The sequence below is a fragment of the Neophocaena asiaeorientalis genome, unplaced genomic scaffold, assembly GCF_003031525.2.
Source record: "Neophocaena asiaeorientalis asiaeorientalis breed wild unplaced genomic scaffold, Neophocaena_asiaeorientalis_V1.1 scaffold680, whole genome shotgun sequence".
Taxonomy (NCBI): Eukaryota; Metazoa; Chordata; class Mammalia; order Artiodactyla; family Phocoenidae; genus Neophocaena; species Neophocaena asiaeorientalis.
This window is the reverse complement of record NW_020171816.1, coordinates 812,592-835,864: the sequence shown is the minus strand read 5'-3', so window position 1 is coordinate 835,864 and position 23,273 is coordinate 812,592. Positions and strand designations below refer to the sequence as shown.

The 23,273-nt window shown below is 44.2% G+C and overlaps 1 protein-coding gene across 6 annotated transcripts in view; it reads right to left on the bottom strand.

Moving 5' to 3' along the window:
* The window catches only part of USP4 (ubiquitin specific peptidase 4), a 48,392-nt gene that overhangs the window by 8,582 nt on the left and 16,537 nt on the right, over positions 1-23,273 (bottom strand). For 2 of the 6 annotated variants that reach the window (XM_024737335.1, XM_024737344.1), the window contains exons 7-15: positions 14,426-14,566; positions 13,479-13,596; positions 11,454-11,627; positions 9,392-9,550; positions 8,298-8,522; positions 7,447-7,530; positions 5,979-6,073; positions 3,270-3,461; positions 2,548-2,636 (exon numbers count right to left, since the gene is read on the bottom strand). In XM_024737335.1, the coding sequence (XP_024593103.1) occupies positions 2,548-2,636; positions 3,270-3,461; positions 5,979-6,073; positions 7,447-7,530; positions 8,298-8,522; positions 9,392-9,550; positions 11,454-11,627; positions 13,479-13,596; positions 14,426-14,566 (1,277 nt within the window). Of the gene's footprint in view, positions 1-2,547; positions 2,637-3,269; positions 3,462-4,095; positions 4,193-5,978; positions 6,074-7,446; positions 7,531-8,297; positions 8,523-9,391; positions 9,551-11,453; positions 11,628-13,478; positions 13,597-14,425; positions 14,567-23,273 lie in introns of those variants that run through there. The other 4 variants (XM_024737350.1, XM_024737337.1, XM_024737363.1 and 1 more) reach the window with 4 other exon arrangements.

The following is a 23,273-nucleotide window of genomic DNA, read 5'->3' as shown; positions in this document are numbered from 1 at the left end:
AGGTGGCACGGGCAAAAAAAAAAAAAAAAAAAAAAAAAAAAGTAACGGGGGAAGATTCAAAATATGAAGTTTATATATTTGGGGAAATAGCAATAGAAATGGAAACTGAGGAAAGGAAGATGTATATTCTACATAAGAATCGTCTTTCAGGGACTTCCCTGGTGGCACAGTGGTTAAGAATACACCTGCCAATGCAAGGGACACAGGTTTGAGCCCTGGTCCGGGAAGATCCCACATGTCACGGAGCAACTAAGCTTGTGCGCCACAACTACTAAGCCTGCGCTCTAGAGCCTGTGCTCCGCAACAAGAGAACCCACTGCAATGAAAAGCATGCACACTGCAACGAAGAGTAGCACCCGCTCGCTGCAACTAGAGAAAGCCCATGTGCAGCAACGAAGACCCAAAGCAGCCAAAAAATAAGTTTTAAAAAAAAAATCCTCTTTCAAAGACTGTGTCTCAGGAGTTGTCACGAGGAAGGACAAGTTGGGCCCAGGACAATGCAGCACAGTTTCCTGTCAGGCCACAGGAACATCACAGCCATGGATGACAGTGTGACATGAGTCCCCATGAGCAGGACTCTGAAACAGCCAGTGTGCATAAGACTGCCAGCCTCAGCTCTCACAGAGGTTCCTTTCTCAATTAGCTCACTTCACTCCTGAAGCAGTGGCACTGCCCCTTTTACGCCCAGGTAAGCCTGCTCTGTTCTCAGACTGACAAGTGAAACATTGCCCTGCCCAAGACACTCAGAGAATCAGCAGGAGACAGCCACCACAGGCCTAACAAGGAGCCATGGCAGTGAAGAGGTTAGAATTATTTCAACATTAAACAAGATTTGAAGTCTGCGCACCAAGGCTCACTTATAGAATTCAAAAGAAGGCAGTGAGAACAAGAGACTGAACAAGAGACTGACAGATGGAATGTCTAAGAAACTAGGCTAATTGTAACAATAGCAAATACTGACATGATGCTGTTATTAACTGAGCATCTATTATGTGCCAGATACTCTAACCACACTATCTCATTAAACAGTAACCTCAACTCTGTGAAGCCGTTATCATCATCCCATTTTGCAGATAGGTAAACCAAGGTTAAGAGAGATGAAGTGACTTTTTGAGGTCTGCCCCACACCTCAAGCTGGGAATCACAGTGCCTCAAGTTCCAGAGCACTAAGAACCCACAGGTCACCCAAGGTCTGCTCAGAGACTACCACTACAGCTCCAACATGTCTGCTTGTGGGACCTGTGCACAAAATACACTCCTGTTCATCCCTCGTGGGAGGAGAACATGATATTCTGGGCAAGAACAGGAGTACAACTATAATACTCAACCTAAAATACCAACAATTTGGAATATCCCTTCAGGACAGAGCCTTCTGGTCATTATTTTTTTATTTATTTATTTTTTTGAGGTACGTGGGCCTCTCAGTGTTGTGGCCTCTCCCGTTGCGGAGCACAGGCTCAGCGGCCATGGCTCATGGGCCTAGCCGCTCGCGGAATGTGGGATCTTCCCAGACCAGGGCACCAACCCGTGTCCCCTGCATCGGCAGGCAGACTCTCAACCACTGTGCCACCAGGGAAGCCCCTGGTCATTATTTTTAATGTCAATTCTCACTCCAGGACCAGGCATGTCTTGCAGAAATCTGGGCATTTGTGATTCCTCCAGCTCCTTTTTTCGTTCTCAAGATTGCTTTGGCTATTCGGGGTCTTTTGTGTTTCCATACAAATTGCAAAATTTTTTGTTCTAGTTCTGTGAAAAATTGGGCATTTGAATTTTCAACTGGGAATATATATTCAGCTATTCACAAAGCATAAGAACTGGAGGACATTTCTGGTTTTATAGGAATAAAGCCACCTAGTCAGTCACGCAGGCCCCCAAAAGAAGGATGACAGCCACAGTGCACGTTAGACACAGCTCCATAGTCACAGATGGGCTTGTGAGCACTAGGCCACAGAAGGATGGTGAGGGCTCTGGGTTTCTTGCAACAAGTCTATCCTACTGCTTTTCCAACTGTGGCTCCTCACTCCGACATCAGGAGCTGTCCAGAGCCAGCTACCACCTGTGGCTTCCTGGGTAGAAAGAAAGGCCAAGAGAACCAACCTGTCTCTGCCTTTTGACTGGCTGGGCAGGACATCTGTCCTCCCCAGGGGCGGCTGCTGGACCATGGTGATGGGTAAGGGCCAAGACAAAAGCTCTACAGACACAAGCCAGGTTGTGAAAGCAGCCAAGTGTACTCAGCAATCCCAACAGGTCAGAATCAAATCCTGACTCTGCTACATGACCTTGGGCAAGTCACTCAGTCCTATTATGCTTAGTCTCCCTGAGGTGAAACCCAGCTTCCACGCCTAAGATTACACAAGGTGTCTAAGTTGGACAATGGGCTCTGGCAGAGTGAAGTGGTGCAGACAGGGCTTCCAGGTCTGCTCTCTAGGCAGAGCCCCCAACCCCGCCTCAGAGCCTCCCTCACCCATGTATACAACACCTTTGGAAGAAGAGGGAAGTTGGGAGGGATTTGGTCAGTCACAGCCCCACGGTGTGGCGTACGCTCACCTTCACAGCTACCCCTGGAGCCACTGCAGGCCCCCAGCTCCAAGGGCGAGCTGCCAGACTCATCAGGCAAAGGTTGTTTTATATAGCGGCTTGAAAAGAAGAAAGAAATTGTTTGTTAGTTGTATCCTTTACCAATTTTTCTCCACTACTCAGCGTGAAGTAGTTCCTGATTTATATATTCAGCTATTCACAAAGCAATTTACGTAAATAAAAGGGCCTTAAAATTCATGTGATGGCTTAACACTTCAAGAAATTGAGAGGAACCTATGAGATAAGAAGTTTAACTACCAGGGCACTGAACAGACTCTGAGAAAGTCTGTTTCAAATCTCTGATAAACGATGCGTGGCACCATCATTTAAAAAAATATTTCCCAGTAATGTTAATTATCAGGTTCAGAATGATAGTGTAGTAGTTCAGAAATTACATTCAAATACAAAATGCCATCAAAGCACTATACACTCCCTCAAGCAGGTGACTGACAGGTGTGAAGACATGATTCCAGGAACTAGAAGAGGCTTAGGTGTTCGTTGTCATGGTGCTTCAGACGTGCCAGATGTTCTGTCCCGATAGCACCTGCCCTGGCCCTCCCAGGGGCCGACACAACTACATTTCTAACGGAAGTGAGCACACGGGGTCAACACTGGCACTCTGCAGGGGCAGTCACTCTTACTAGGCCCTATCTTATTTTAGATAACAAGCAAATCACATTCCTACCACCAACCTGATACGCTCACAAACAGCCTGGTACAAAGACTCGAGGGTGAGCTTGTACTTGGGGACAGAAACCAGCAGTGGCTGCCCATATAGCACTGCCCCAGTGGAAGTGCTCGACGGCCTGGATTTCCTTTCCCTGAAGTACACTGGAAGCGTGACACATTCAGAGCCGTCTGTGGAAGTGCTGCAGACCTCGTACCTGTGTCAATCACACAAGAGAGCAACTTCAGCGGCAGGTCTCTGTGAGAGACAGAGATCTGAGCTGCAGCTACATGGTGGCCAGGACTACGGTTACTAGGACAGAGCACACTTCAGTACAAAAGGTGGATAAACCATTTCCAAGACGATGCTAGAGGATGGGTCAGGAATCCCAAAAAGAGTCAACTGTTAACACAAAGTGAACCTACACAACCCAGGACCAGGGGCTAATGTGATCCTCCTTCCCCCAACCATGGCCTCAAACTCTGTGGTCCTTCAACTGGGACTCAACACAGATGACACCTATCATCCAGACCATCACTTCAGACACAAAGGCACACAGGGGGGGCCCAGCCACTAAGTTCACCTTTTGTCACCCATCAAGGAGCTTAACTTTTAGAAAAAGGCATTCTCAATGCCCTGCCCTTTAGTAAAACCAAATACTGTACAGCGACATATACCTAGAATAGAAGCCAAAGACTCTTTATTTCAAATGAGGAAGCAAATTTATAAAACTGTTCGCCATCTTTCTTCAAAAACATTGAAGTAAAAGAATATTAAATTTTTTTTAAAAATCAGAGATAACCAAAGAAACTGCTAAATACAAATCAATGATTTTGAAAAATGTGTCTTACTTAGTGGATACATGGGATTGAGGAGATTTATAGATGTTTTATCCCGGAACAGATGTTACCAAAATTGCTGGCAACCGACTGTAGTCTTTCCCTCTTCCTATAGGGGGAGACACAAACTTACTGATTCAATTTTTGAAAACTATAAACACACACACACACACACACACACACACACTCTCTCTCTCTCTCTCTCTCTCTCTCTCTCTCTCTCTCTCTCTCTCTCTCTCTCTCTCTCTCTCTCTCTCTCTCTCTCTCTCTCTCTCTCTCTCTCTCTCTCTCTCTCTCTCTCTCTCTCTCTCTCTCTCTCTCTCTCTCTCTCTCTCTCTCTCTCTCTCTCTCTCCCCCCACATGCCTGGCAAACAGTCCTGACTATAGTATATGCAGAAAGAGTTCAAAGAAAAACTCACAAAAACGTCCAAGGTATGCTCTAGGGTAAGGACCCTGGTGTCCAGCATAATGGTCAAGAACCAAGCCTTGGAGTGAGGCTCGCCCAGGTTCCAGATCCATCATTGTCACTTTCTGGCTGCTGTAACCAGGTCAAGTGCCTTAATTTCTAAGTCTGTTTATCCAGTGGACAATGGGATCACCCACCTTCCAGTGTAGTGGTGAGGATTAAGTAACTCAGTAGCACAGTACGTCACATGCTCAAAAAGTATTAGATGCTACAATTGTGTTTTCATAAGACAATTATCAATTCATCATAAAACAATTTGCTTTCCAACTGGCTGGCCCTCAAGCCCTCTGAAGAATCCTCCGTTGGTGGTTTGCCAACCTCCCCACAAGGTGATGTCCCAGGTCTTCTCAGCGCAGGTATGTGCAAGCACTAGTTTCCAGAACTGAGGGAGACTGTGTTAAGGTCTTAAGGTATAAAGTGGACAGTCCCAGCCCTGTGGCCCAGCATGAGCCTTGGCACCCTCCATTAGTAAAGTAAGGGAACATGGCTGCGAGTGGGGAGGCAGCCTATGCAAGTGTGAACAGAACTAGGATCTTGGGTGTGGTTAAGAATTCTTCCTTTTAGAGTGACCTAGAAGTCATTGGCCACAAAAATGTAAAGGGAAGGAAATGCCTCCTTTGTGTACTGCATTCCTCAGCCAAAACCAAAAACCAAAACAAAATCCTAAAAACTTTTCTCGCCAGAGGCAAGTTTCTGGCTGAGAGGGAATGAGGGAGGGACAACATGGATGTGCTCCACACGCAAGCCTCCCTGAGCAAGCGGCTGCTGGGAGCTCAGGCAAGCTCACACTCCACCCCCCCACCCCACCCCAACCTGGAAGAGGGACACACACACAATCACACAAAGCAGCCTTGAAGCAAGAGGATTTGGGAGGGGCCGAGGAGACGAGCTGCAGTTGGAGTGTACTGTCCCCACAGGAATGAGAAAACCGAGTCTCAGAGCTTGCAGATGTTAGTGCTGGAAAAGGCTGCTTAAATCAACCTTCCCTGTCATCTGGGATGGAACCTGCCTGAGAAGCCACTACCTGTGGCTGGGAGAAAGGACGAGACCCTCCCTGTACTGAGTCCCTTCTCCTGTCTTCCCGTGGCCCCTCACAAAGCTGTGACTCTTCTTGAGAAAAGCATTTCTGATAGCAGGACCATCTGCAGAACCACTGAACAGGTCTTCTTAACAGGCAGCAACTGTTGACAAAAGCCTTGTTCATGCTGAGGAGAGTTATCTGGAATGTCTAGCTCTGAAGTGCCAGTAGGCGCTTAGCACTGATGGCTACCCAAAATTCCCTGAACATCCACCTCTTGCACCCAGGGGTTGGGGCAAATCCACATGAGCACCAACTGCCAGATCTTCTGCTCTGGAGACACTGACAGACACTGGCAAAGTCTCTAGAATGTTTCCTTTGACCCTGCAGCAGAAACCACTGAGTACTCACACGAAAATGTCATCCCGAGGCATGATGTGGTTTAAACCTTCATCCATTTGGAAAATTTTGTGGAACCGGTGATTATACACATCTGTGACCACCATCTAAGAATCAACAGTAACAGAAAGATTACAGGATGGATAAGAGTACACCCACCACATGCCGCAACTAAAGATCCCACGTGCCGCAACTAAAAGGATGCTGCGTGCTGCGACGAAGATCCCGCGTGCTGCAACTAAGACCCGGCGCAGCCAAATAAATAAATAAATATTTTTTAAAAAAGAGTACACCTACTTAATAACCCAGGCACAAATGAAAAAATAAGTGCTGCCCGCTGAGAGATCACGATGCAACCAGCCCCAGAGCTCAGGGGCCAAGGGCCAAAGGGGAGCAGCATGGCTGTCGCCACCAGAAAACATGTTGTATCTGACCCAAGGTTTATGACAGGATTTGCCCTCCAGTGGCAGGAATGGTGGGGAGTGAGTGCTGATCAGAGACCAGCAGTAATCCAGAATCCTCTGGGGTGTTCCCTGGGGCCGGAATTCCCCAAGCCATCCTCAGCCCATAGCAGAAAAGACCAAACCCCAACCACCAAGACCTACCACCTGAAACCAGCAGGGGTGCAAAGGAAGTGGGGAGGAGAAGGGCACTGACCAGGACTGGGACAAGGGAGGGGCTGGGGGCATCCAGGAGGATGGATCCTCGGGCAGCAGAAAGGCCAGCGTGAGCAATTGTTTTTATTTTTCTATTTTATTTTTATTTTTAAATAAATTTATTTATTTATTGACTGCGTTGGGGATTCGTTGCTGCGTGTGGGCTTTCTCTAGTTGTGGCGAGCGGGGGCTACTCTTCATTGTGGTGCACGTACTTCTCTTGTTGTGGAGCACCGGCTCTAGGTGCGGGCTTCAGTAGTGGCACGTGGGCTCTGTAGTTGTGGCTCGCCGGCTCTGGAGCGAAGGCTCAGTAGTTGTGGCACACAGGCTTAGTTGCTCCGCGGCATGTGGGATCTTCTTGGACCAGGGATTGAATCCATGTCCCCTGCATTGGCAGGTGGATTCTTAACCACTGTGCCACCAGGGAAGTCCCAGCAATTGTTTTTAAATAAAGATTTCTATCAAGTCACTCCACAGACTTACAGAGTTTGGGACAGGAAAGAACTTCCAGCTTCTCACATTACAGATGAGGTCAGGTAGGAAGGGGAGGCAAAGTGAGAGCAAATCCCCAGTCCTGGCCCTCTGACTATAGCTAGTGTGTCCTCAATGGAGGAAAGACAGTGTTCCCAGGGCTGGAAGGGACAGTCTCAGGCACAGTGTGCAAAATGAACAAGGGCCAGGAGGTCTGAGGCATTCAGATATAATCACACGTGTGCTGGCCGATAAGACCTACCCCACAAAAGTGGCTACGAGGTTGAAACTTAACTCCAAAGGACTATGAACTGCCCCCAATAGGCTGAATGCCACTGAACACCTCGCCTTACGTTTTCCGCAGCAATGCCAGACAGCCTGGAGAGAGCCTCACACAGGTCAGACACAGCCCCCATCAGCGGCACAATCACACGGTACTGCAAAGGAGAGATGGGAGGGGTGACAAGGGTGCTCTGGAAAGGGTGGGAGATGAGTTGGGAGGAGCAGACATCATGGAGGGCAGAGGTGCCCCACCAGAAACAGTGTGTGGTGAGCTCAGGGCCCAGATGAGTGGCCAGCTCAGCAAACAGGCAAGTCTTCTGCATCAACACCTGCCTCTCTATTCAGGTAGCACCACAGAAGCTGGACCACCTCTTTCTCTCCTACACATTGCTTTATTTTTTTCTTAACTTTTCAGAGCCATTCACTACTTCCTTTAAAGAAATGTTATAATTATACAAACTGCCAACCAGTCCTTGTCATAAAGCCAGAAGAAGCATGCAGTGAGCCATCAGCAGGGCTGGACACTAAGACCGGCCTGGCACACCTTTCATTTGGTCTTTTGTTCTGGCAAGGCTCTCCTAGCTGATTTAGGGGTGAACATAACCAAGGGAAGTACTGTTTCTAGTCCTCTAACATTCAGATTCAAGGATCTCTTAGCAGATCAGCCAGGTTCCTTTAGTCAAATGAATGAAGCATAGGGGAAAAGGTGACAGAGAAGTCCAGAGAACCTTTACAATATGCCTGAATGACATGGGATTACACAAAGATCTGAGGGAGGACAAGGGCACACACTCAAGGCAAGTGCCAAGGGGTTTCAGAGGCAGCTGATGGAGCTGCTGCTGCAACAGATGGAAGCAGCCCCACTCTGGGTCTGGTAGCCACTCACAACGAGGGGTACCACGAGGGTGCCGATTTCTCTTACCTGGGTAGGTCTGCAGCGAGGGTCAGCGGGAACCAGGAAGATCTCCATAACTCGATCTTTCTTCAAGGGCAGTGGGAGAGTTAGATAGCAAAATGGATCAAAGGTCACAGAAACCTTAGCACATTCTGGGCAAACCAAGGTAGATTTGAAGAGGCCATGGAACGTGTCCACAATCACAGAGTCATTCCTCAACCTATGATTCTCCCAGGCTTCCTTTGCCACAACCTGGAAGAAAGCAAAGGGGATAAGTAAGACATTCTCAACATCCCCCAGTTCTTAGCCTCTGCATCCAGAATGATTCACAGCAAAATCTGAAATAGACTGTGAGGCAGTCTGTGCAGCCAAGAACTTGGTCCAGGCCAGTGAGGGCCAGGACTGCTCTTAGCATACCAAACTCATTCCACATGCCAGCTCCATGCCCAATCCTACACTTAACAAAGTGCTGATGCAGGATCTACGGGACAGAGACGAACTGAGAGCACTGTGGACACATGGACCTAACCGGGGAAGGACTGCCTCCTATAGGGCTTCCAATGATCCAAAGTCCCTTCAGTGAGCTTTTAATTTACGCTATCGTTCAGCTAGCTCATGGTTTTTCCTTTAAGATGTGAATGCTACTTTGAAGTATTCATATTGATCATCCCAATGTGATAGGTAGCTTAAATACTAAATTCCCTCTTCATAGATCTGAAAATCAAGGCGAAAAAATGTAAGTGCCCTAATAACATTAATAAAAACTATTTTAATCATCATGGATGGATTTTAATGGATTTCAATAATCCCAAGGGCCCACACTACAGGCACTTTACAGTTTTCAGGGTGCCCTAGTCTCTGGTTCACCAATGTAATTATACTAAACAAACTGACTCGAACTTGAAGAAGCCCAAGAGGGAGCATCAGGGGTAACTAGAGTTAGCCCCTTTGTAACGTGCAACACATTTCCATATTAGACCTCATGTCCACGTCACAAACAACAGTGAGAGGCAACCAGAGCCCTGGCACCAATACTCCAAGACCAGAAGAATGCCCTTGCACCTCCCAATAGAAGGCAGCTTCTTTGGAATACTTTTCTTCAAAAGTCTTCAATATCATACCGCATCTGGCCGCCCATTGGCATCCTTCAGCTCCAGGTACGGTTTTTTCTTCACTCGGTTCAGATCTTCGTGCAATCCGTCTAGAAGAAAGGCTAACAGCTCCTGAGAGTCTTGTTGTTGGTAGCCAGAAAACTGAGGGGCAAAACGTCCCACCTGAGTCTACAACAAAAGCAACCACATCAGAAGGCGTAAGTTATAAAGAACCAGTGAAGTCAGATAGGAAATTGTCATCACAAATAACTTTGGGCTTCCCTGGTGGCACAGTGGTTAAGAATCCGCCTGCCAATGCAGGAGACAGGGCTTCGAGCCCTGGTCCAGGCAGATCTCACATGCCGCGGAGCAACTAAGCCCGTGCGCCACAACTCCTGAGCCTGTGCTCTAGAGCCCGAGAGCCACAACTACTGAGCACATGTGCCACAACTACTGAAGCCCGTGCGCCTAGAGCCCATGCTCTGCAACAAGAGAAGCCACAGCAATAAGCCCACGCACCACAACGAAGAGTAGCCCCCGCTCGCCACAACTAGAGAAAGCCCGCGTGCAGCAACGAAGACTCAACACAGCCAAAAATAAATAAAATAACTAAATAAATTTATTTTTTAAATAAATAAATAAATAAATTTGCAGTCTGCTGGTACTATAAGGGAGAACACCCTTGCTCCAGGTAGCCTGATTAATTCCTCAAGGGCCTAAAGGTCAGCAGTTCCTACCAGAGAGAAGAGAGCTAAGATCTGAAATCCAGGACAACTACAGACTTGGAACCCGGGCCACTACCCTAAGAGAGGAGTAAAGAGTGACTCCCTCAGTAGCCACATCTCCTAAGTACAGACACGAATCCCTCTCCAACCACCTTCTTTGGTTCAGAGTCTCCCTAAGAAGTTTACAAATGGTACCTGCATCAGCCAGAGGAATCCTCCTAGCCCTAAATAAGAGCACTATACATAAGAGCCCTCCTAGCCCTAAGTAGGTGTCTGCCTTGTATTGCTCTACACTACTGATCCTCAGCGTGCAGTGCCCAACTAGTGGCATTAGCATCATCTGAGAGCTTGACAGAAATGCACCTTCTCAGGCCCCACCCTAGACCTTCAGAAACAGAAACTCTGGGAATAGTAATTTGCATATATTTCCCAGGGATTAATGTGACCATGGGAATGAAAAGAATTTGTATTCAATTTCAATAAACAATCTAAGATTTTAATTTTCTCATTGAGCTTAGGTGCTATATTTTTTTTCCTCTGTGAATCAGATGCTTCATGAAGGCTCCTTGAACCAAACAGGATTTCCAGATTTCAACACATGGAGGCAAGGCACTTCCCCCTCAGCAGCGAAAAACATTCAGGGCAATGGAAGGTTGAGGTGCTCCAAGTGCCCAATGCAGTTCACCCATCTTCCCATCTTCCTAGCTGAGGGACCCAAGTGAGAACTGTCCCTCATACCACCATCCGACAATGTCAGCCCAATTCCTAACTTAGGGGACCCAACTCAAACCACAGTTGGTATACGTTCCAGCCTCAGAGAACCTGGGAGCACCCTTCAGATGATACTGGAAATTTGACTGAATTTTTATGGTCTGGCTTAGGGTGTCAACCATTTAAAGAATGCCACTGTAGGGACTTCCCTGATGCTCCAGTGGTTAAGACTTCACCTTCCAGTGTAGGCGGTGTGGGTTTGATCCTGGTCAGGGAGCTAAGATCCCACATGCCTCGCAGCCAAAAAACCAAAACATAAAACAGAAGCAATATTGTAACAAATTCAGTAGACTTTGAACATGGTCCACATCAAAAAAACTTAAAGAAAAAAAAAAAAGAATGCCACTGTAGAATACAGCATTCTGAACAAGCAGCTTACAATACAAATGATTATCTGAAGTATCCTCGGCCCAGAGGTGGGGGCTGAGTCACTTAAGTGTGTGCTAAATGACTGAACAGAAAAGAAGGATCTGATCACGTAGTGCTTTTAGTCTCGGAGCCCATCTTAATCCCAAAATGCAGTAAAGGAATGCTTCATTACAACACGAAACCACTCTCCCCAAAATAGGAAAAAGGAAGTATATACGTCAACCTACTTTGAACATGCGAGGTGCCACATGAGCATCCCTTCCAGACCACATCTGCTTAATGAGCTCTGCATAGGCCTCTGCAATTTCCCCTTTCATTCCCAGAGGGTTGTCCCTGTTGATTTCAGCCTCATACTCATCTTTGAGAAAGTAGTCGGTCAGTGGTGCAGTGTTGCTTAAGCACTGAAAGAGAACACGATCACAGCTTACACCACTTCTGGAGAGCACACAGAGACACAAGATAAACCCAGTTCTAAACGACCAGTGAGGGTCACGCCAACAAAATGAAGTGCTCAGCAGATTCTCTGAAGGGCTCATAACAGTAAGGCACAGCCTCCCAGCGGCTGGTGGCCACATTGTGACTAGCCTCCCAGGGACACTGTTTTGGAGGGAGCTCACACTTACTGCCTAAGAATTGTTTCTGAGACAAGCTCTCTGAGGGCAAAAGCTGTATATCCCAAATGCCTGACACACAGTAATTTTCTATTCAGTGGAAGATAATAATTTTAAGATGATATTTTTTTTCATTGGAAGTGACTGCGACATTCCACTATTTCATGAGAAGACAAAATATAAGTAAGCCGAAGGCAAAATGCTTTACTAGAGCCAAAACACTCTGGGTGGGGAAAATCAGGATAATTAGGAAAAACAATAAATAATATTGTACCTGTGTATACTAATTTTAACTCCTTAAATTAAAAAATGAAGGTGGGTATTGGATTCTATCAAATGAGTTTTCCTACATCTACAGAGATGATCACATGGTTTTCTCCTTCATTCTGTTACTGTGTTAAAAGACTGATTAATTTTTCAGGTGTTAAACCAACCTGGTTTTCCTAGCACAAACCACACCTACTTGTTATGTGTTACCACTTTTATTTAGATATCATTGATTTTGATTTGCTAAAATTTTATCTACATTATTTGTGTCTACAGTTATGAGATACGATAGTCTAAATTTTTCTTTAGAAATTCCTTGTCATATTTTGGTATCAGAGTATCCTGCCTTGTAAAATGATTTGGGGTGCTGAAAGAAGATAGGCATGATTGGTATTTCTGCCTTAAATCTTTGAATACATTCACCAATTCACAAGAATTTTCTCTTTAACCACTGGGCAACCAGTCAGTCATGCCATATAATAATGCCCCAATAAAAATTCTGGACACCAAAACTCAAGTGAGTTTTCATACCTGGCAATGCTGCATGCCTACTGTTACACATCAATGCCAAGAAAGTAAAGCATCCTGACTCCACTGGAAGAGGGCAACAGAAGCTCTGCACTGAGAACCCTCCTAGACTCTGCGCTACTCCCTTCTTAACCTTGCCTAATTTTAAATCTATATCCTTTCCCTATAACATACCATAACTGTGAGTATAATTACTTTTAAGTGAGTCTACAAGTCTTTCTAGCAAATTAACAAAACCGAGGGTGTAGGGAGCCCCAAATTTGCAGCTGGTGTCAGAAGTGAAGGCAGTACTAAGGACTGTGCCCTCCTAACTTTGTAGTTGGACCCTAACTCCAGCCCATGCCCAAAACAGTACCATCACATAGTATGTGCCCAAAAAATATTTGATGGATGAATAAATGAGGTTTCAAAGGGAGGATTTTAGGATTTTCTCCAAGCAGGGGCATGAGGTGAGATGGCTCACTGGTGAAAAGATGGTCAACTTCAAGCAGGAATAATTTGGCTTAGTACCAGCTGCTGTGAGTTCTCATCCCATTAGAGACCAACCAGGCAAGTATTCCAGTACTTTCTGAGATCATTCCCCAATGGTCAACAAAATTCAACATACTTTTACTGTAAAATCAAACCTAGAACTGATTAAGAAGACATTTTGAGGCCAGGAACACTGACGAGGCCATTCTGTACTACCCAGTGGGACGTGCCTTGGCAGGGATCCCTGAAGTACTAACAAAGGGTCGTTAGGGACCCCTGGGAGAAGATCCTCCCAACACCTTAGAGGCCACTCCCACCTGAGCCTCAAGTACTGTGAAGACACAGTGTTATTGAGATGGCAGCTCTGCCCTCTACCTGCAAGGCGGAGTTCATGAAGCAGGTGTTTCCCAGGTTTCCAAGTCCACAGAGCCCAGGTTGTACATGAGTTGATGGGGACTCCTGACAATTATACGAAGCAGAGAAGCCAGATCCACTGGAAAACATAACCCACATCAGCAATAAAAGTGAGTGCTGTTCACATGCCCTCAGGATGCCTTTTGGGGCTCTGCCGGGGCCTCTAGAATTCTCACTTGATAATAACCCCATGAGACAAGGTCTCTTTACTCCCTTCCCCAGCCCTCCAGCCCCCCCAACCCCCTGTCTTGATTTGACATGACAACGGGTGGTGAGCACATCCTTAAGGGGAGAAATGCTGTTTGAATCCTCTGCTCTCAGGCTTTGGCAAATGCTAATTTTATATCCCTCCAGAAGGCTAACTGCCAGGTGACTTCGGGGAAGAACACTGGTTACCAAGATCAAAGCTTGCACCTGCCGCCACCCACCAGGCCACACTCAGTCTTGACTGTGCCTGAGTGTGCAGGCACTCTCTCTCTCTCTCCTGACCTTCCTCTTCCACCCTGTCTGTGCTATATGCCAGGTGCTCCTGAAACTCTCGGAGAAAGGATCACAGCCATGCGGAGGGGAAACAGGCAGGGTCCTCCCACAGCCAACCATCATCCCCGCGTAGCTATTCTGCCAGACAACCAGCCCATTCCTTCACAGACAAATGCAGTGACCTCCATGACCACCAACTGACAGGCTGTGGGGAAAACACCAGCTCGCAGGAAGAAAAGCAATGTACATCAGAACTAGGAGGCACAATTTACTGTGGGTATGAAATGGAGCAAGAAACCACATGCAGCATGTTCCCATGGGGAGCCCTAATCCCACTATGCTTAGTGTAGCAGCAGAGGAGCTGTCCAGGTACGGCCTGGGAAAGGACTCAGCGGGAAAGGAAGCAAAGTGAAAGGACCTGCTCTTACCCCCTGCTGACACCGGAACTGTGCATCCCAGAGGTGTTAGTGCTATCACCATTTGAAATGGGAGAGGCAGATACTGAGGAATAGGGACTTGCTGATGATGTTTGAGAGGTAGTAAAATTTCTGCTAGGCGCAGTGCTTGATCTGGGAGAGAGAAGCAGAAACAATGCTACTGATATTTTGCAGAAAGCAAGCCCTACTTAATGCCTTAGGTCTCTTCTCAAGAAATAAATGTTCTCTGTATTCAGTTATTTAAAAGTAATTGCAAAAAGCCCATTTTCATGCTAATTCAAGACAAATTTTATTTAAGTGAGAGTTAAGAAATTAATTGCTCTTCCTGTCTCATTCATCCACATGGTCATATACTGAATCTTTCAGTAGGATAAAACACAAGGTTGATCTTCAGGGCATCCTAGTTTGATTTACAAACGATAAGCTTCCCTAAATTTTAAGAGTTACCAGTGAAAGACAAAGAAAAATGGTAATAAGAGATGAATTTCCTCCAAAGTACTTGACCCAGATTAAACAGGTGGCTATAAGTATAACAGAATAGGAAAATGGCGATTTAGTTTCACTGTGCTATTTGAGGAAATTCCTTTTGTTTCCTTAAATTTACCAAATGTGAATAACCTCTGTTTCAAACTCATGTTTGAATATTTTTCACAGCATCTTATTTTAGATTTATTCCTACTTTCACACTAATTAATTCAAGGGCTAATTGGCCCAAATCTTAAATTGATATCAAACGGGACTTCCCTGTCGGTGCAGTGGTTAAGACCCCACGCTTCCACTGCAGGGGGCACGGGTTCGATCCCTGGTTGGGGAACTAAGATCCCACATGCCGCATGGTGCGGCTCCCCCCCAAAAAAACCTGATATCAATTTTATCAAATTTTCTACTAAAATTCATACAGGCACATGCAGAAGAAAGTGAGTTGTCTGCATTGTTTCAAATATGTACAACTGTGATTTTCCTTCTAGATTTGGGGTTATTTTTAGAATACAGAAAATAATTAAGATGCATTGTCCCTGCAGAGTGCCCAACCTCATGTGATCTGATGTCAACCAGGGTTCCCCTTGAGAAGACAGTGGGACGTGGCAACAAAGATGAGTGATCCTGTACCCACACTGTAGGCAGATGTCAGGGAACTATCCAGGGGCCTAAATGGGCGTCAGGAACTGAGTTCTGCTTCACATTCTGTGGTCACAGCAAGGGAGGGGGAAAGAGGGCTCCCCAGCCTCTCACCCACCCATAAGGAAACGCACCTTCTCCAATCCTGAAGAGCATCTGCTTCACTGAGCCTCATCTTGGCTGCAAAGGAGTCCAAGAACTCAGGCAGCTCCTTAAGTAAGGCTTGTCAGAGCCAAGGGCACTCTCTTCTGCCACACAGGTGACTTAAGCATACACTTGAGGCCTGTCCACTGTGATGCCTGTATGCCCAGCCTCCTATGCAGGCAGGAAAGTCACTACCCAAGACTGGTCTGATATGGCAGACCCAGTTATCTCAGGTCTGGAGATACTACAAGATAGTGAAATTAAATTTCTGACATACAGAACCTCAAGGCACATGGCTTAACACTCCCCTTATTAGTAGCTGTTCACTGGTAACTTATTTTAGTCCCTGAACTTAAAAGGGCAAAAAGCCATATAAAGCCAATACAAATATCTAAGACCTATCAACTTCTTAAACAGACAACATTCTGGTTGAAATGAAAGAGAATAGGGAATTCCCTGTGGCCCAATGGTTAGCACTCTGCACCTTCACTGCCAAGGGCATGGGTTTGATCCCTGGTCAGCAAACTGGGATCCTGCAGGCCGCATGGAGTGGCCAAAAAAATAAATTAATTTAAAAAAACAAAGAAAATAAAAAGAAAAATTTTATTTGACATTCGTTTAAAATGTTCTAGAAAATACTGCCAGTAGTTTAGAGTAAATTCGGTCAAAAAGAAATCCAACATTGATTACATAAGGATATTTTTTATATGCTTGAAAACTTATATAATACAAAGTTCTTGTTTGTTTTTTTACTCTACCTTTGACAGACAAATCAAAAAGCAAGACCTCTGTGCAGAAGTGACTTGTATCTGAGAAACGCTTGGGCATTGGTCACTTGTCACCAGGCAACTTCAGAGCACACCCTAGGGCACTGCAAGCCAGGAAGTAGGCAACGGTAGGAAACGCCTGACGTGAAGCAAGACCTCACTCTCAAATGTGACCGAGTCTCATGCAACAAACTTTCTGAAAACAGAGGCTACATCTCCAAATAAGGATCCCACTGCTCCTAAAAGATACTGTGGTTAAGCCTCTGGTCTCCTGGCACCTTTCTACTGAGATATTTCCTGATCCTAGGCATGTCCGGTCATTATCATCACAACGAAAACATGCCCTGACCTATGGCTGAGGCTCTAACATATTCATGCCTGCCCTCTTTGCTCCATTGCTCTCTGCTTGCCTCTCAGATGTTCTCCAGGCCAAATGCCACTCTGAGGATGAGTCCACTCTTTAAGCCCACCCTCTGACCTCAGGTATTCAGAGGCCAGCATCTGGCATTATCATTAAGACAACAATCAACTCTTAGCCAGAATCCTCACTGCTTTCACAACATCCTAAGCTGTGATCTCCCCCTCCACCAACAGTGTTAACCCTCATATGCATGCAACTCAAATCTCTATTTCAGAAACACTGGCTTCTTCCAGCTCTGGGCAAGCAGCCTTTAAAGGGGACTGTGGTACAGAGTTAACTGGGCCTTATAGACATCAGGCAAGTAAAGTTAGAGAGAATTAAAGAGTTTTAGAGAGGGGCTTTCCTGGTGGTTCAGTGGTTGAGAATCCGCCTGCCAATGCAGGGGACGAGGGTTCGAGCCCTGGTCCAGGAAGATCTCACGTGCCATGGAGCAACTAAGCCCGTGCGCCACAAATACTGAGCCTGAGCTCTAGAGCTCCCGTGCCACAACTACTGAAGCCCACACGCCTAGAGCCCGTGCTCCACAACAAGGAAAAACACCGCAATGCGAAGCCGGTGCACCACAACAAAGAGTAGCCCCCACTCACCACAACTAGAGAAAGCCCGTGTGCAACAACGAAGACCCAACGCAGCCAAAATTAAATAAATAAAGTTATAAAATAAAATAAAATAAAGAGTTCGAGAAACAGAAAAAATGGGGCCAGATCGATACAGAACCTTGGAAGCACTAACACAGAGGTTGGAGCAATCCACAGGAAGGAAAAAAACATCTGAGAATGCTCAGAGTTTACCAGGTGGCTCTCACTAGTGAATAAAGGAGCTGAATGAAAACAATTTCATTATGCTGTTCTCCTGTCAGGATATATGTAAAATTGATTCTACAAGTGGATTAAAAAAAAAGGATTAAGCCAATCATTGTCTTTCCCTGGATGACATACTCACTTGATGTACTTTCCCATTCCCTCAATTTTATCCTGTGTCGTCTCTGACAGACAACGTACTACTGAACAGGTCTGGTTTAAAAAAAAAAAAAGTCTGATTTGAGAGCTTGTTTTTTTTTTTTTTTTTGCGGTATACAGGCCTTTCACTGTTGTGGCCTTCTCCCGTTCCGGAGCACAGGCTCCGGACGTGCAGGCTCAGCGTCCATGGCTCACGGGCCCAGCCGCTCCACGGCATGTAGGATCTTCCTGGACCGGGGCACAGAACCCGTGTCCCCTGCATCAGAAGGCGGACTCTCAACCACTGCGCCACCAGGGAAGCCCAAGAGAGCTTGTCTTTTTAACGAGTTGAACCCATCTACAGTTATTCTAATTACTGTTATAGCTGGACTTAATTCAATCTCCCTTGTTTACTAATAACCATATTTTTCAGTTGTTTTTTCCCTTCCTTCTTGCCTTCCACCTGAGTTTCCCTTTTTTATTTTATTTTATTCATGTATTTTATTTTTAATTTTTTGATTTATTTGCTTTTATTTTTGGCTGTGTTGGGTCTTTGTTGTAGCACAGAAGGAAAACCACCTTCACAGATAGACAAAATGAAAAGCCAGAGGACTCTGTACCAGATGAAGGAACAAGATAAAACCGTAGAAAAACAACTAAATGAAGTGGAGCTAGGCAACTTTCCAGAAAAAGAATTCAGAATAATGATAGTGAAGATGATCCAGAACCTTGGAAAAAGAACGGAGGCAAAGATCGAGAAGATGCAAGAAATGTTTAAGAAAGATCTAAAAGGATTAATGAACAAACCAACAGAGATGAACATTACAATAACTGAAATGAAAAATACACTAGAAGGAATCAACAGCAGAATAACTAAGGCAGAAGAACGGATAAGTGACCTGGAAGACAGAATGGTGGAATTCACTGCCACAGAACAGAATAAAGAAAAAAGAATGAAAAGAAATGAAGACAGCCTAAGAGACCTCTAGGACAACATTAAATGCAACAACATTCGCATTATAGGGGTCCAGGAAGAAGAAGAGAAAGAGAAAGGACCAGAGAAAATATTTGAAGAGATTATAGTCTAAAACTTCCCTAACATGGGAAAGGAAATAGCCACCCAAGTCCAGGAAGTGCAGAGAGTCCCAGGCAGGATAAACCCAAGGAGAAACACGCCAAGACACATAGTAATCAAATTGACAAAAATTAAAGAAAAATTACTGAAAGCAACAAGGGAAAAATGACAAATAACATACAAGGGAACTCCCATAAGGTTAACAGCTGATTTCTCAGCAGAAACTCTACAAGCCAGAAGGGAATGGCATGATATATTTAAAGTGATGAAAGGGAAGAACCTACAACCGATTACTCGACCCGGCAAGGATCTCATTCAGATTCGACGGAGAAATCAAAAGCTTTACAGACAAGCAAAAGCTAAGAGAATTCAGCACCACCAAACCAGCTCTACAACAAATGCTAAAGGAATTTCTCTAAGTGGGAAACACAAGAGAAGAAAAGGACCTACAAAAATAAGCCCATAAAAATTAAGAAAATGGTAAGGGGCTTCCCTGGTGGCACAGTGGTTAAGAATCCGCCTGCCAATGCAGGGGACACGGGTTCGAGCCCTGGTCCAGGAAGATCCCACATGCCGCAGAGCAACTAAGCCTATGTGGCACAACTACAGAGCCTGTGAGCCACAACTACTGAGCCCATGAGCCACAACTACAGAGCCTGTGAGCCACAACTACTGAGCCCACAAACCACAACTACTGAGCCCACACACCTAGAGCCCATGCTTTGCAACGAAGAGTAGTCCCCGCTTGCCGCAACTAGAGAAAGCCCGTGCGCCGCAACGAAGACCCAAAGTAGCCAAAAATAAATTAAATAAATAAAATACCATTTTTTTAAAAAAAGAAAGAAAATGGTAATAGGAACATATATATCAATAATTACCTTAAATGTGAATGGATTACATGCTACAACCAAAAGACACAGGCTTGCTGAATGGATACAAAAACAAGACCCATATATATGCTCTCTGCAAGAGACCCACTTCAGACTTAGGGACACATAAAGACTGAAAGCGAGGGGATGGAAAAAGATATTCCATGCAAATGTAAATCAAAAGAGAGCTGGAGCAGCAATACTCATATCAGATAAAATAGACTTTAAAATAAAGAATGTTACAAGAGACAAGGAAGAACACTACATAATGATCAAGGGATCAATCCAAGAAGAAGATATAACAATTATAAATATATATGCACCCAACATAGGAGCACTTCAATACATAAGGCAACTGCTAACAGCTATGAAAGATGAAATCAACAGTAACACAATAATAGTGGGGGACTTTAACACCTCACTTACACCAATGAACAGATCATCCACACATAAAATTAATAAGGAAACACAAGCTTTAAATGACACAATAGACCAGATAGATTTAATTGATATTTATAGGATATTCCATCCAAAAACAGCAGATTACACTTTTTTTTTAAATTTCTTTAAGACTTTTCATTTTTTTTTAATAAATAAATTTAGTTATTTAGTTATTTAGTTATTTTTAGCTGTGTTGGGTTCTTCATTGCTCTGCATGGGCTTTCTCTAGTTGCAGTGAGCGGGGGCTTCTCACTGTGGGGGCTCCTCTTGTTGCGGAGTATGGGCTCCAGGTGCGCATATTCATTAGTTGTGGCACATGGGCTCAGTAGCTCTGGCTCGTAAGCTCTAGAGTACAAGCTCAATAGCTGTGGTACACTGGTTTAGTTGCTCTGCAGCATGTGGGATCTTCCCAGACCAGAGCTCAAACCAGTGTCCTCTGTGTTAGCAGGCAGATTCTTAACCACTGCGCCACCAGGGAAGTCCTACACTTTCTTCTCAAGTGCACACAGAACATTCTCCAGGATAGATCACATACTGGGTCACAAATCTAGCCTTGGTAAATTTAAGAAAACTAAAATCATATCAAGCATCTTTTCCGACCACACCGCTATGAGCTTAGAAACAAATTACAGGGATAAAAACATAAAAAACACAAAGACATGGAGGCTAAACAATACATTACTAAATAACCAAGAGATCACTGAAGAAATCAAAGAGGAAATTAAAAAATACCTAGAGACAAATGACAATGAAAACACAATGATCCAAAACCTATGGGATGCAGCAAAAGCAGTTCTAAGAGGGAAGTTTATAGCAATACAAGCCTACCTCAAGAAACAAGAAAAATCCCAAATAAACAATCTAAACTTACACCTAAAGGAACTAGAGAAAGAAGAACAAACAAAACCCAAAGTTAGTAGAACGAAAGAAATCATAAAGATCAGAGCAGAAATAAATGAAATAGAAACAAAGAAAACAATAGCAAAGATCAATAAAACTAAAAGCTGGTTCTTTGAGAAGATAAACAAAACTGATAAACCTTTAGCCAGACTCACTAAGAAAAAGAGGGAAAGGACTCAAACCAATAAAATTAGAAATGAAAAAGGAGAAGTTACAACAGACACCGCAGAAATACAAAGCATCCTAAGAGACTACTACAAGCTACTCCATGCCAATAAAATGGACAACCTGAAAGAAATGGACAAATTCTTAGAAAGGTATAACCTTCCAAGACTGAACCAGGAAGAAATAGAAAATATGAACAGACCAATCACAAGTAACGAAATTGAAACTGTGATTAACAATCTTCCAACAAACAAAAGTCCAGGACCAGATGGCTTCACAGGTGAATTCTATCAAACATTTAAAGAAGAGCTAACACCCATCCTTTCCAAACTTCTATAAAATTGCAGAGGAAGGAACACTCTTTTATTCAACATAGTTTTGGAAGTCCTAGCCACAGCAATCAGAGAAGAAAAAGAAATAAAAGGAATACAAACTGGAAAAGAAGAAGTAAAACTGTCACTGTTTGCAGATGACATGATACTATACACAGAAAACCCTAAAGATGCCACCAGAAAAATACTAGAGCTAATCAATGAATTTGGTAAAGTTTCAGGATACAAAATTAATGCACAGAAATCTCTTGCATTCCTATACACTAACAATGAAAGATCAGAAGGAGAAATTAAGGAAACAATCCCATTCAACACTGCGACAAAAAGAATAAAATACCTAGAAATAAACCTACCTAAGGAGGTAAAAGACCTGTACTCAGAAAACTAGAAGACACTGATGAAAGAAGTCAAAGATGACACAAACAGATGGAGAGATATACCGTATTCTTGGACTGGAAGAATCAATATTATGAAAATGATTATATTATCCAAAGCAATCTACAGATTCAATGTGATCCCTATCAAATTACCAGTGGCATTTTTTACAGAACTAGAACAAAAAATATTAAAATTTGTATGGAGACACAAAAGATCCCAAATAGCCAAAGCAGTCTTGAGGGAAAAAAACGGAGCTGAAGGATCAGACTTCCTGACTTCAGACGATACTACAAAGCTACAGTAATCAAGACAATATGGTACTGGCACAAAAACGGAAATATAGATCAATGGAACAGCATAGAAAGCCCAGAGATAAACCCACACACCTATGGTCAACTAATCTATGACAAAGGAGGCAAGGATATACAATGGAGACAAGACAGTCTCTCTTCAATAAGTGGTGCTGGGAAAACTGGACAGCTACATGTAAAAGAATGAAACTGAACACTCCCTGACACCATACACAAAAATAAACTCAAAATGGATTAGAGACCTAGATGTAAGACCGGACACTATAAAACTCTTAGAGGAAAACATAGGAAGAACATTCTTTGACATAAATCACAGCAAGATCTTTTTTGATCTATCTCCTAGAGTAATGGAAATAAAACCAAAAATAAACAAATGGGACCTAATGAAACTTAAAAGCTTTTGCAAAGCAAAGGAAACTACAAACAAGACGAAAAGACAACCCTCAGAATGGGAGAAAATATTTGCAAATGAATCAACCGACAAAGGATTAATCTCCAAAATATATAACAGTTCATGCAGCTCAACATTAAAAAAACAAACAAGCCAATCCAAAAATGGGCAGAAGACCTAAATAGACATTTCTCCAAAGAAGACTTATAGATGGCCAAGAAGCTCATGAAAAGCTGCCCAACATCACTAATTATTAAAGAAATGCAAGTCAAAACTACAATGAGGTATCACCTCACACAAGTCAGAATGGGCATCATCAGAAAATCTACAAACAACAAATGCTGGAGAGAGTGTGGAGAAAAGGGAACCCTCTTGCTCTGTTGGTGGGAATGTAAACTGATACAGCCACTATGGAGAACAGTATGGAGGTTCTTTAAAAAACTAAAAATAGAATTACCATATGACCCAGCAATCCCACTACTGGGCAAATACCCAGAGAAAGCCACAATTTAAAAAGACATACCCATGGGCTTCCCTGGTGGCGCAGTGGTTAAGAATCCACCTGCCAATGCAAGGGACACAGGTTTG